This window comes from Phodopus roborovskii, unplaced genomic scaffold, assembly GCF_943737965.1.
Source record: "Phodopus roborovskii unplaced genomic scaffold, PHOROB, whole genome shotgun sequence".
NCBI classification, from domain to species: domain Eukaryota; kingdom Metazoa; phylum Chordata; class Mammalia; order Rodentia; family Cricetidae; genus Phodopus; species Phodopus roborovskii.
The window spans coordinates 9,096,711-9,110,602 of record NW_026126434.1 but is presented as its reverse complement, the minus strand read 5'-3'; the positions used below and the strand labels follow the sequence as shown (position 1 = coordinate 9,110,602).

The following is a 13,892-nucleotide window of genomic DNA, read 5'->3' as shown; positions in this document are numbered from 1 at the left end:
TGTATTTTTAGGGGCAGTAGCTTAGTCACCTTCACAGTGGAGTATTTAATAGAGGAAGCTGAACAAGTGGGGCCTCTCCCCACCTCCCCACCAAGATGCCCCTCATATTTCCAAGGCCAAGTTTCTGCATGAGATGGAATCCCAGGGTCCCTGCAGAGGCAGGGAGCTAGATGCAGTTATTCACAAGTGTGGCCACCAGGTGGTGCCAGTGAGTTTAGTTAAGGTAAATCCCTCTCCATCGCTTCAGGCTGAACCCAGGGCATCACTGCAAGGTGTGTGTGTGTGTGTGTGTGTGTGTGTGTGTGTGTGTGTGCGCGCGAGCACGTATGATGGGAGGGGTGTGTGACACAGTGAGCATGCGAGGGTTAGAAGTTCTCTCTGTCCATCTTTATGTGGGATCTGGGATTGAACTTGGTTCATTGGGCTTAAATGGCAAATGCTTTTCCTGGCCAAGCCACTTTTCTGGCTCCTTCCCCCTTATGTTGAGGTGGGTCCTTTTGTTTGCTAGATGGCCCTGAGTGTTCAAGGGTTCTCCTGTCCCAACCCCCATCTTGCTGTAGGAATGCTAGGATTATAGGCAAGACCTACTATATCTGGCTTTCTTTGGGTTCTGGTGATTCAAACTCAGGACTTCACACTAGTATGGGGGGGGGGCTGCGACTCTCAGGGGCTTTCACCCTACCTGTGCAGGAGGCAAACGGGGAACTTTTAGCATCTTGTGTCTGAGCTCCCTCCTAGAGTCCCTGGTTTGCTTTATGACCAGTGTGTGAGTGTAGCTTTTAAAATTTGCCAAGGTGAGTCCAGGGAATAGCCAAGGCTGACAGCCACTTATGAGTGGGGGTTGGGGAGTGGGGGAGTCTTGTCTCCTACCTGAGTACCTCAGCTTCCCCTTCAGGCTTGCCAAAGTGCAGGTTTCTGGGGCTGTGCCAGAGTTTCTGGACGTTCCACAGCTCTGAGATGACAGTACTCATGACTCGTAACATGGAGTAACATGGGGCCTGGGCCATGCCAGGGCCCTGCTTGTTGTGACCAAGCTTATGGAGATACAGTTCACATACAGCCCAGTGCAAGCATTTAGAGCAGTCTGGTCCATGGTTAACATTGCAACAGGGAATCTAGAGCATGCTCAGGGCCATAGAAAGAAACCTCAAGCCTTGGCAGTTGGTCCCCAGCCACCAACATCTCCATGTTTCCTGTTGTGTCTTTCTGGATTCACTTGTCTATTTTTACACATCTCATAATAATTGAATGTTTTTGTGTGTGTGTGTGTATTATTATGAATAGTTTTTCCTGCCGGTCTGGTCCCAGGGCCGTGCCAGCCCCAAATAACACACAGAGATACTGTATTAGATATAAAGCTGTTGGCCAGTTACTAGTTTCTTATTGGCTAGCTCTGTCTTAAATATTAACCCATTTGTATTAATCTAAATATTTCCACGTGGTCTTATCTTACTAGAGAGCGGGCCCAGACCTCTGTTCTCTCTAGTCTCTACATCTTGACTTTTCCCTACTACTTCCTTGACTCCTCCTTGTCTCCTAGTCCCGCCTATCTTGCTTTCCTATTGGCTAACAGTGCTTTATTCTTTAACCAATAAGAGAAACATATTTATAGAATGACATCTCCCATCAGTGTATAGATCTTTCTTTCTTTCTCTTTTTCTTTCTTCCTTTTTGGCATTATGAAGCTCTGGCTGGCTTGGAATTTACTATGTAGACCAGCTTGGCCTTGAACTCAGAGATTTACCTGCCATTGCCTCCTGAGTGCTGGGATTAAAGTCATGAGCACCTGGCTCTTTCTTTCATTTTGTGTATCGTGGGCTGGCTTCGAATCCTAAATGTGTCTGAGAATGACCTTGAGGTTGTAACCTCCTGTCTCTGCTTCCCTAGTATTGGGGTCACAGGTGTACACAATTACAACTGCTTTATGCAGTGCTGGAGTTAGAACCTAGGGCTTGGTGCATGCTGGGCAGGTACTCTCCCAACAAAGCCACATGTACACGCCCTGGTGTGCTCTCGTTTATCTTGACAGTGTGTGTGTGTGTGTGTGTGTGTGTGTGTGTATGACTTTGTGTGCATGGGGGGACCAAACACAGTCTGGTTTTGACTCTGTTCTTCTATGACAACCATCCACAGAGACCTTTGTCACTTCAAAAGGTGTAAGGAGAGCCAGGGGATCTGATGTCCCCTTCTGTCTTCTGTGGTACCCACACAGTAGCATAGCTTTACACACACACACACACACACACACACACACACACACACACAAACACACAAGTAAAAATAAATCTTTAAAGAAAGGAAGAAGCAGAAATTTTAAACCTCAACTGTCATCCAAACTTATGGCATTTCATAATAGAAGGGCTATTTAGTGATCATGAAGTAGAATGTGTCAGCCTTACATGGAGGTCAGCACTGGGAAGATCTGCATTCCTGATTTCTCATGGCCCTGAGGTTTGAGGATGGCAGCTTTTGGAGACTTGAATGTTGGCTCCATTAGCAAGAAAGGTACTCCTTCCTCCAAGTCCTCTGTGTGTCTCATCCTGGAAAGGTTCTGTCTGAGATCATGGTGGGCTGAGCTGTCCCCTGAGCCATTCCAGATGCTTAGCGTAGAAGGCCAGATGTACACAGGCTCTAGAGAGGCTCCCGCCAGTTCTACACAAGTGGCAGGGAGGAAGGTTTCTGTGTAGTTTTTGAGCTGTGTGTAAAAAGTTCCATTTTCTCTGCACGGTGAAAACACCAGTGATCAGAGTAGACAGTGGGGTTGGCTCTTCTCAGTGAACACACATAGCTCCAGTTCCATGGAAGAGGTGAAGGAGCCAGGATAGATCGTCTGGACTGACAGGCGGAGGACAAGGATGTAGATGTTGGAAGCTCTGAATTCCACTGAGGGAGAGAATTTTCAGCCTCCCATTGCTTATGTCCCCACCTGCCAGGCTGGAGCCACGCTACTCTTAAGGGGCAGTGTTTGGAAGACCTTGGGGGCTTTCTACGCATAGGGTTGGGCTAGATCCTAGTAAGTGCTCAGCAGAAGGGATGAGGATGCATCTTTGGCTGGTGTCCTGTAATATTCCTCCTAGCTTCAAAAGGCCCTCAGATTCCAGTGTGTGTTCACAGATGAAGCTGTGGTACATGTAATAGGAGGCCAGGCCACACAAGGTCCTGTGTGGGTTAGTGGCAAAGCAGGGATAGGAGGCAAAGGTCTCCTTTCCAGTCTCATGACCCAGTCTATGCAGCATTCAAGCCCAGGGTCTCTAGGTGCCTGTGGGGGAGAATCACTGGGACTGTAGCCCCCACCTCACTTCATGGACTGACTCCTAGAAACTGGCAGCTGGGTCTTACCTTCAGTATTTGGGGGTTCAGTTAAGCCTCTGCCCTCTGGTTTCAAACTGGAAATCCTCAGCTGTTCTCTGCTGGAGCCTGACAAGCTTGGCACAGAGCAGACCAGTGGGCATGTGTGGTGGCTGTGGGGGATGCTACTCAGCTCTGAATGGAAATGGGCCCAGGCACCATCTGGGATGTGCCCCCTCCATCAGCCTCACTGCCTGGGAATGTCAACATTCTATCCATTTCAAGTTGTCCCTCGGCATTTTTTCTCCATCTCAAGTTCTCCCAGCAGAACACAGCCTTGAGATTATGACTCTCCCAACAGCATGTGGCAACTTGGCTTCTGCCCCTCACCCTCCAGAACTCATCTTTCCTGGCCCCCTGCCTGCGTCAGTGGTTGACTTAAACGTTAATCAGAAGCTGTTAGGAATACATGGCTGGTATTTGGCATTGATGCTGCTTTTTGCGATGAAGTGACTCCAGGGCCCCAGAGAAGTAGAGAAATGGGAGGTCCTTACTCTCCTGTGGAGCAGGAAAGAGCTCCATGTGTGATATGAACGTGAACAGTAAGGAAGTCTGTGTGCAGCTGCCTTGTTAGAGGTGGCATGATATATAATGACATGCTTAAAACAGTCTGGGGATGCAGAGGGCTCCCATTGTTTACCAAGACACGGAGACTTCAGTTTCAGCTTTTTCGTTCTGGTCTTGTTTTGTTTTGTTTGTTTTTTGAGACAGGGCTTCTGTGTTGCTTTGGAACCTGTCCTGGAACTCACTCTGTAGACCAGACTGGCCTCAAACTCACAGAGATCTGCTTGCTTCTGCCTCTCAAGTGCTGGGACTAAAGGCGTGCACCACCAATGCCCAACTCTCGTCTTTTTTTAGTAATTTATTTTTATTTCATGTGCATTGGTATTTTTGCCTGCATGTGTGTCTATGTGAGGGTGTCAGATCCTCTGGAACTGTAGTTACAGACAGTTGTGAGTGGCTGTGTGGGTGCTGAGAATTGAACCAGGGTCCTCTGGAAGAACAGTCAGTGCTCTTAACCTCTGAGCCATCTCTCTGGCTCTCTCATACTGGTCTTTGTACACTCACATTCACCTTTCCTCAAAGGTGGGATTATTAGGCTTTGAGTACTCATTGGGATTGTCTATGTGTGTGTCTGAGGCTAGGCTTGCCTGGCACATGCTCACTTTTTGGTTTTTTTTTTTTTTAAAGATTTATTTATTATGTATACAATGTTCTGCTTGCATCTATGTCTGCACACCAGAAGGCACCAGATCTCATTGGTTGTGAGCTATCATGTGTTGTTGGGAATTGAACTCAGGACCTCTGAAAGAGCAGGCACTGGTCTTATCCTGAACCATCTCTCTAACCCACATGCTCACTCCTTACCTGTCCTTTGCTGACACCAAGTCAGACCAAGGAGAAGGCTGTGCCATCCTGTGGTATAGCAAGGTGAAAAGAGGCACACACATGCCTGTCTGTGCCCTTGGGCAGTTCTTGGTGATGGCTGAGAGCCCTTCATGCCATTGTGACTGATGTTGTATGGTATATGCCAACTGGAAGCCCCCAAGGCCTTCTGGGACAGCCTTGCCTTTCCTTGCTTCATTTGCCTGGCCTTGGAGACACAACTCACAGCAATGCCGTAGACTATGAGGCTGTCTGTGTCTAGGCCTTGGTGCCGTATATGTGAGTGTGTGTGTGTGTGTGTGTGTGTGTGAGAGTGTGTTTGAGCGTGTGTGAGTGTGTGTGTGAGTGTGTGTGTGAGTGTATGTGTATGAGTGTGTTTGAGCGTGTGTGTATGAGTGTGTGTGTGTATGAGTATGTGTGAGTGTGTGTGTCTGTAGGACCAGAATGCTCAGGAAGTTTTAAGAACTGCCTCAAGGGATGGTGAGATGGCTCAGTGAGTAAAGGGACTTGTCACCCTATCTGATGGTCCCTAGACCTGCATTGAGGAAGGAGGTGACAGATTCTCTCCAGTTGTCCTCTGACTTCTGTACATACTCACACATGCACACACACACAAATAAACATTTGTAAAAAACTGCCTCACATGGAAAAAGAAAAGGAAAGAAAGTCTCTCGAGGTGAGCCACTTCATGAGGTTAGGGTAGAGCTGAAGCATTTGGGGCCAGTATGAGAAGTCCAGGCCCTACTGAGGTGTTCCAACATGGCCACCAACCCACAGGTTGGCCCACTTGTGAATCAGTTGTTTCCTTTTGGACTTGGAGAAGGAAAACTATTTCTGACAGAAACCAAGGTCAGGCTCTAGAGGAAGCTCTGCTAGAAGCATTTTACTGAGGAAGAAACTGAGGCCCAAGGAAAATTTGTACCTGGTTGGAAACAGGGCCAGAACGTAAAAAAAAATTTTTTTATTAATTTATTTTTACATTCCAATCCCAGTTCCTCCTCCCTCCTCTCTCTCCTCCCCCACCCCATCTGCTCTCGAAGAGGGTAAGGCCTCCCCTAGGAAGTCTACTAAGTCTGTCCCATCATCTCATTGAGGCAGGACCAAGATACCTCTCCACCCCCCACACCTCTGTGTCTAGGCTGAGCATGGTTATCTCTCCATATAGAATGGTCTCCACTAAGTCAGTTTATGCATCAGAGTTAGATCTTGGTCGCCCTACCAGTGGCCTTATATATTGTCCCAGTCACCATTGTCACCTATATTAAGGGAGTCTAATTCTGTCTTATGAAGAAACATATGGAAGCAGATTCAGAAATCCACAACTGACCAACAGGGCCAGAACTGTATATTCTGCTTTGTCCTATCTTCCTTTCCCTCCTTGGTGGCTGCCGGGTGTTGGAGGTGCACGCCTTTAATCCCAGCACTCGGGAGGCAGAGGCAGGAGGATCTCTGTGAGTTCCAGGCCAGCCTGGTCTACAGAGTTAGTTCTAGGACAGGCTCTTAAGCTGTGCCTGGTGTGGTCTGTGTGTACCACTGGACTTAGAGGGGTCCCAGGGTCAAGTCCAGCATCCCCTAGCCCTGGTATCATCTCACTGAGACTTGCCTCTGTGTTTGTAGCTCTCACTCTCTGGGGAGTGCTTGGTTCATTGCATAGGCCCACTTCCACAGCCTAGGTCCCAGGACCCTGCCAGACACAGCAGGTTCTGCTAGATCTATTTAGTGAGTGGGCAGTAGGTAGCAAGTGGAGAAAACACTTGCATTAATAGGAAAACCTGTCTGCATCCCTTTTGGCTCTTAGTCTACTGGGACAAGCCATTTTTTCTCCAATGATGGAAAGGGCCCTGGGGCATGGATGTAACCCAGGCAGGGACTGTCATTGAGATGTGGTGACTGGGAACAATTGGGTAGGGGAGGACAGAAGGAATAAGTGGGTGAAGGCACAGATGACAGCCTTATGTTTATTCTTGGTGGCCCAGCAAAGAGCTCCCAGACAGAGCTAGACCTGTACCCATGCTAGACAGGCCAGAGGTGAAGCCTGTGGCCCCTGCAGCCCTGACATCTCTCTTGGGCCCCTTTTATTTTGGGGTTAAGTCCCAAGGGTCCAAGAAGCCTTTGTCTAGCTTCATGACAGCCAATGACAGCCTGGCCTGCTGAACCATTTAAAAACAGCTTGGCTATTTTTATGCACTGGAGGTGGCTGGATGCCCCCTTCCAGAACTGTGCCAGCATGGAGTGCTTTTAAGGAAATTGGGTTGTGACAGGCAGATGGACCAGTCTCAAATCACAACCTTGTGGCCAGAGGCAGGATGTGTCCATGGGAACCTCTGGGGGTGTCAGACAACATTTTCACACAGTGTCTGAATTTAGAGATAATTCTACCCTTGGTGGTAAGGAGAAAGACTCCCTCTGCTCTTCTCCGGATGTACCTCAGACCTCGTCCTTGCTGGTGTCTTGGGATAGTGCTGGTATGGTGTGGCTGTGGCCAGGTGAGAGCAGGCATTTTTCCTGAGCCTTGATGGGAAGCAATTTAAAATGGCTTTTCCAAGGAGCACTGTGGGTGACTTCTGTACTCCTGAAAACGTTTCCAGGTCCAGAGGAGACTGAGAGAGGACAGGTGGACTGAGGGATGGAAGCTATCTGATCCGTGTAATGTGGACTGGCTCACAATCCTGTGAGACAATCAGGGTGTCACTGTGTTGGCCATGTGCTTTACATTTAAGTAAACTATATTTTTCCCCTAATATCCACTGTCTATAAGCAAAAATGATTTTTGGGAGCACATGATGTTAATATTTAAAATGGTATGCAGCCTACTGTGTGTTCTACAGGCAGCTGTCTGGTCCTCGGTCTGGGGGCCCTCCCTCTTGTCTTGGCTTCTCATCTTGCTTCTGTGATGAGACACCCTGACAAAGGGACTTAAGGGAGAAGGGCTCTGATTGGCTCTCGGTTTGTGGGGAGTCAGGGCTGTAGGAATCTGAAGCAGCTGTACCATCACACCCACAGTCAAGACTAGAGAGCACTGAATAATCCATGCCGGTGCTCGGCCTGTTCTCTCTCCCTTCATTTACCCAGGGCCTGGCCCATGATAAGGTGCCACCAGCATTCAGAGTGGGTTTCCCCACCTCAGTTAAAACTCAATGAAGAAATTGCCTGGGGCTGGAGAGATGGCTCAGTGGTTAAGAGCACTGCCTGCTCTTCCAAAGGTCCTGAGTTCAATTCCCAGCAACCTTGTGGTGGCTCCCAACCATCTGTAATGAGACCTCATGCCCTCTTCTGGCCTGCAGGCAGACTATTCACATAATAAATAAGTCTTTTAAAAAGGGGGCATGCCCACAGGCCAACCTAATCTAGACAAGTCCCCACTGAGGCCCTTTTTCCAGATGATCCTATGGTGTGTCGAGTCCACAGCAATCAAAACTAACCAGCCTGTCTTCCCCTGTTGCTAACGCAGCTGTCCAAGCTGCCCCCTTTACTACGCTGAGGACATGTCTCCTTCCTGACCCCAGCCTCCCTCCTTGGTGCCTGCTGCTTCTGCCTCACCCACCTGGCAGGTCATTTCCTTCTTACTGCCCTTCCCCCTCCTTTCTTGACACAGCCAGGTGGCTGCTTTGTACATTGGAGTCTCCCAGAGGGCAGGGCAGGTGGGACTCACCTCTGTGGCTTCAGACCTGTTTCATCAGTGCTTGGGGCAGTGTGGGTCACACACAACTTTTCACTAGTTCCCTGAGATGTGGATGCCGGGGGCTAACGGCCAATGTGTAGCCATCTTGTGAGCCTCACCGTCTGTCTCTCAGGGATCCAGGCACTGTCCCTGTCCTCAAGCCCTTCCTGGTACTGCTTTCTCCCCTGCTTCCCTCCCCCGGGTCCCCAGCTTTGCCAGTTGCCACCCCTCGTATGCTCTCAAAGCTCATTTTGTGCTGGGCAGGCCCTCCCCAGTTGTGAGTTTTAGGGCACTGGGCCATGTCATGTCTGGTGTGGGGGTGACCCTGGAGTTTTCCCAGTGTATGTAGGCCAGCACTGTGTGTGTTCATGGAAGGGTTTCCATCTGTGGCCCAGCTGTTGGGAGAGCATCCCTTCCTGGCCCCTTGGGGCTCACTGTGCCCTCCAACAGATATCGCTGCCATTTGAAGGACAGCCCATGCCACACTTTTCCTGAATCAGAGCTGCAGTGAGTCTGGGTAGAGGCCTGAGGGTGTGAGGTTGGGCTACTACAGGTCTGGGTGGCCTTCTCCCTCTGGGACTCCTTTCCACAGCTGTGTGGGCAGCACATCCATGGTGGGTAGATGAGGAGACTGGGATATGGAGGCAGACCACCCTACAGGGGGAGGCTGGCTGTGCTGCCTGTCTCAGATCTTATGACTATCCCTGGCATGTTTCTCTGCCGAGGGGAACCTTGAAAGCATTTCCTTTTCTTTTTTCTTTTTCTTCCTTCCTTCCTTCCTTCCTTCCTTCCTTCCTTCCTTCCTTCCTTCCTTTTTTCTTGAGACAGGGTTTCTCTGTATTGTTTTAGAACCTGTCCTGGAACTCGATCTGTAGACTAGGCTGGCCTTGAACTCACAGACATCTGCTTGCCTCTGCCTCCCCAGTGCTGGGATTAAAGGCATTCGCCATCAACACCCAGCAAGCATTTCCTTTTTTAATGTCCCCTTTCTCTTTTGCATGGCTCTCCCACAGTGTCTTCCTCCAATAGGCTACTGGTACTACTGAACCTTCAGTGAGTTCCAATGCTGAATCCCACAGTGCCCAACCTTGGCCCTTAGTAACACTAGTACCCATACCCCACCCCTCTGAGACCTCACTGGCTGATCTGGGGTGAGCCAAGGTCCTTGAATTTTAAGGTTTCCATGTGGTTCTTAAGAGCAGTGAGGCTATGAACTCTACGGGTAGGATTAATATCCTCCATGATACTGGTGGCACTCTCTTCCCCCCAGGCTAGCAGGCCACAGCCTCCACACATACCTTAGGACCTTGTTGATGTCCCCACAGGTGCACATTCTCACTGCCAGACCCATGAGGTCTTCACTGCCCATCCAGACTCCCATCTATCAGCTTTGCCATCTTCTTTTCTCCCGTGTGGACTGGTACCATTTCCAGGGGAGTCTGGTGGGAGCTCACTAAAGTACAGGTTCCACACTCTAGCCACCTGGGGCTAGAGGCTGCCTCAGTCAGAGCTCTATGCCATTGGCCCCCTGACAGGCCATGATCAGAGCTCCACATGTCTCCACAGGGATGCTCGGGGCTGGGAGAGAAGAGTCAGGCCTGGGAGACTGGGGACCCCAAGCTAGGCATCTCACCCTCTATACCTCATATGGTCCCTAGCTTTTCAGCACACTGCCTGACTTTGGGAGGAAGTAGAGGCCTTTCTTCTCAGTAGGAAATGGGTTTGAGACCCATCCAGGAACTGGTTCCCCATGGGTCTCCTCTGCGGCCAAGCCAGGCAGTACCCCAGGCTCTGGTACTGAAGTCACCTTGCTGGATGCTCAGTCAGTGAGTGACCGTGTGAGTGTGTTAAATAATGGTCTTCTTGCTGACACCATCCTCCTTGTCCTCCAGGCAAAGGCCACCAAAGATGCCCAGGAGGCTCGGAGGTTGCACCTACGAAGCCTACAGTACCTGGAACGCTATATCTACCTGATACTCTTTAATGCCTACCTCCGCCTGGAGAAGGCCGGCTCCTGGCAGAGGCCCTTCAGCACCTGGATGCGCACGGTGAGACCAACAGGCCTGCTTGCGGGTGATGGGTACGGTGGGCTGTATCTTTCCCCCTGGTCCCATTCATCCCTTGTGTCCCTTGCCTAGTGTCTCACCAGGCAGATAGCTGGTACGTGTGACAGCCGAGTCAATGAATGGACAGAAGAGGGAGAGATGGGGTGGGAAGGGCAGCCTGCCAGCTAGGAACTTGCTCTATGCGTCTCATGACCAGCACTGCCTGGATGCCTGGATACTAGTCCATTATTCTGTTCAACTCCCGTTTGTGCTCTATAATGGGCAAAGATGTTTGTCCAGATCCTGTCTCCTCCCACCCATGACCTGGACGGGGTGGCCAGTCTTGTAAGTCAGCTGTCCTCAGTACTAGAATAGTGGCAATAGTGTTGGTGTCATCTGGGAAGGTGGTGGGGACTCCGTGACATACGTGTAGTGCCTCTGCCAGACCTGGCAAGATCCAGGTATGCTTTAGTGGAGGGGTCTTACAGAGGTTCAGGACGTCTTCATGAATGTCATGGGAACTGGTTGTTGGCTCCTCTCTCCCTGAGGCCCCTGTGGTCTCTCTTTACTTGGACTTCCAGTCCCACTTGGCACCTGCTGGTCAAGGAGAGAGAAGAAAGAAGCCTGTAATTATCCCTCAGCCAGGAAGCTGGCCCTGTCGCCCTTACCATCCATCAGCCATTCTAGTCTGAATTCAAGTCCATGGTTAGCTACCAGGATGCGAGTGGGCGGAGATCAGGAATGAGGAACTCCATCAGAGCGGGTATAGGACAGGTGCGGGGGGGGGGGGGGGGTTCAGGGCTGGATAGAGTTCAGAACCACAGGGAGGAGCCAGGGGTGTGGAATGCAGGCTGCAGTGCCTTCGGGGCTTGGTCGCAGGTGTCAATGTGGGGAAGCATATGAAATGAATCTTTGTATTTGAGGGTGAATGTTGAGACCACCTTGGTGAGCAGGCCCAAGCTTGGCTTCTTTTTTTGAGTCCTGGAGTGGAATGTAGGTGGGAGGATCTCATATAGCCCAGGCTGGCCTCAAACTCACTATGTAGCTAAGGATGACCTTGACCTTCTGATCTTCCTGTTTCCACCTTCCTGGGGTTACAGGGGTTTACCACCATGCCAAGTTGGTTTATAGATTGCTAGGGCCCAAACCCGAGTGCTTTAGGCTTGCCAGGTAAGTGATACACCAGCAGCTACATCCCTACCCTGGGGACAAGGGTGCCTAGGGACAGCAAGAGGGACAGCACCATCTCTTTACTCCAGGGAAAGTTGCCCCCAAGAAGGTGTTGGGGTTGGTTGAAGCCTGGGGCCAAGGGCCAGGCTACTGGGCCATCAACTCTGTGTTGAGTGTTCAGTGCCAACAAGCTTCCTGAGCTGATCTCCCAGGCAAAGAGAAGTCTTGCTGTCTGCTCTGGCATCCACACAGCTTCTGCAGCCTCCCTGCCCAGATGTGCTTTGCTGGAGTGGCCGGGCCAGTGCTGTGGACTGTCCATGTATTTGACAGTCCCAGGAGAGAGACTTGTCAGTGGTCCTCTTAACAAGGTGGCTAGAGATGGACACGCAGACTTGTGGTAGCTGCCGAGCTGGCTGAGGGCAGCTCTCAGACTCACCCATGTGTCTCAGAGCTCAGGAAGGGAGTGGGGTGTGATATGAGGAATGTAGTCTGGATGATGGCCCCCTCCTCTGAAGTTCTGCCCCATCTCTGCCCTCTCCAGGTGGCAACCAAAGCAGGCATCTATGAGATCCTTAACCAGCTGGGCTTCCCTGAGCTAGAAAGCACGGAGGACCAGCCCCTGTCAAGGCTCCGCCACCGCTGGCAGGAGCAGAGCCGAGACCCGGAACCCTGTGATGCTGGGGACTTCCTGTAGGCCTTTTTCTTGTTCCTTGCCAGGCATGCCGGGGGCCTGAGTTTCTCATTGCTTCAGATGAACACTTGCCAGCTTCCTGGAGTTATTGAGGGGCTGAGAGCCTTTGCAAAGAGGCTTTTGTGGGAAGTGTAGATGGCACAGCCATTCTCTGTGAATCCTTGGAGTGTGTAATGGCCTCTGGCAAGGCCTAGCATGTGTCCCTCACACAACAGCAGGTGAACAGCCTTTCGGAAGCTCGCTTCCCACACAGCCAGCCACCACTGTCCTTTTCTCACTGATGGTCATCAGACTAGGTGGGCAGCAGACTGACCATGTTCGTTGTTTCACTTCCTCTGGCTGGCTTGCTCTTGCTTCTCACTCGTTCATTTTAAGCAGCTGCCTGAGGTAGGTGACGGGGTCATTGAGCTGGGCAGGTCCATGTTAAAGGCAGCTCTGCCCAGCTCCCCCTGGCTCATGAATGTCGCCAGCCTGGAAGACTATGAGGATGGCTCCAGTCAGGAGGGATCTGTGTGTGGGAAACCCATTGGCAGGATCAAGAGTGACTCAGGAGGCTCACAGTGCGGGGTGGGTCAGGCAGGGCTGCGGTGAATTGTCAGCCGATTGCAGGCCCACCCTTGCCAGGATCCCTGAGCCACTTCCCTGGGGGCACTGCTGAGCTTTGTTCACACAGTAGGGCGACAAGCATAGAGGCCTGTGTTTGGTGAGCCTTGACTGGGACTGCACTTTGGGGTATCCAGTGGTTGCACACTTTGGAGACAGGGCTCCTGTCCTTCCACAGGAAGACGGAAGGACCGGCCAGCTGTTAGCTGTGATATTTGAAGAGACCAGAGTTGTTTCCAGCCTGGGGATATATTGACGCTCTTAGCCAACTTCTTTTGCAAGCTGCTGTATGTCTGTTCACAGCTTCTCAGGTTTGCTGGTGTCTGCTTCATGCATGTCAGTTCTTTCCAGACAAGAAGCCAAGGAGTCAGAGGCCAGAGGGGGACCCTTCACACTCTCACAGTTGGCACTGACTTGGAGATATGCTGGGACCACTGGCGGATCACTTTACCTCTCTGCCTCAGTTGCCCCATCTGTAAAATGGGAGAATAATACTTGCCTACCTACCTCACAGGGATGTTGTGAGGAATCCTCTATGTTTTTTGTTTTGTTTTGTTTTTGTACAGAGCTTCTGAGCATTAAAAACAGTAGAAACATGCAAAGTGTTGCTGATTGATCTTTAGTGTGAGGCAGACATCAAGGAAGATATGAGGATAAGTGGGTCCCCTGTTCCTCCAGAGTGAGGGTGGATGCAAAGTGAATGGGAAGCCCTTGTTGCTGGCACTCCTGATGTTGGAGGCTGTGGGTGTTACAGACTTTACTTCCTGAATATGCTCAGTCACACCTTACCATCTTGTAGTGGATGTCTAAGATGGCCGTGCTGATCTCTGCTTGAACAAACAATTCTATCAACTGTCAATCAAAACAGTGTGCCACAGGCTTGCCCACAGGTCAGTCAAGTAGAGGAATTCCCTTATTCACTCTCCCCCAGTGACTTTAGCTTATGTCAAGTTGACATAAAATCGATGAGCACAGCATCTACACACAC

The 13,892-nt window shown here is 50.6% G+C and overlaps 1 protein-coding gene across 2 annotated transcripts in view; it reads left to right on the top strand.

The window, feature by feature from the left end:
* Positions 1 to 13,506, top strand: part of Pald1 (phosphatase domain containing paladin 1) — a 56,258-nt gene extending 42,752 nt beyond the window's left edge. For both annotated transcript variants that reach the window (XM_051186748.1, XM_051186747.1), the window contains exons 19-20: positions 10,288 to 10,443; positions 12,152 to 13,506. In XM_051186748.1, the coding sequence (XP_051042705.1) occupies positions 10,288 to 10,443; positions 12,152 to 12,304 (309 nt within the window). In that variant the 3' untranslated portion in view covers positions 12,305 to 13,506. The remainder of the gene's footprint in view (positions 1 to 10,287; positions 10,444 to 12,151) is intronic.
* Positions 13,507 to 13,892: the final 386 nt, after the last annotated feature.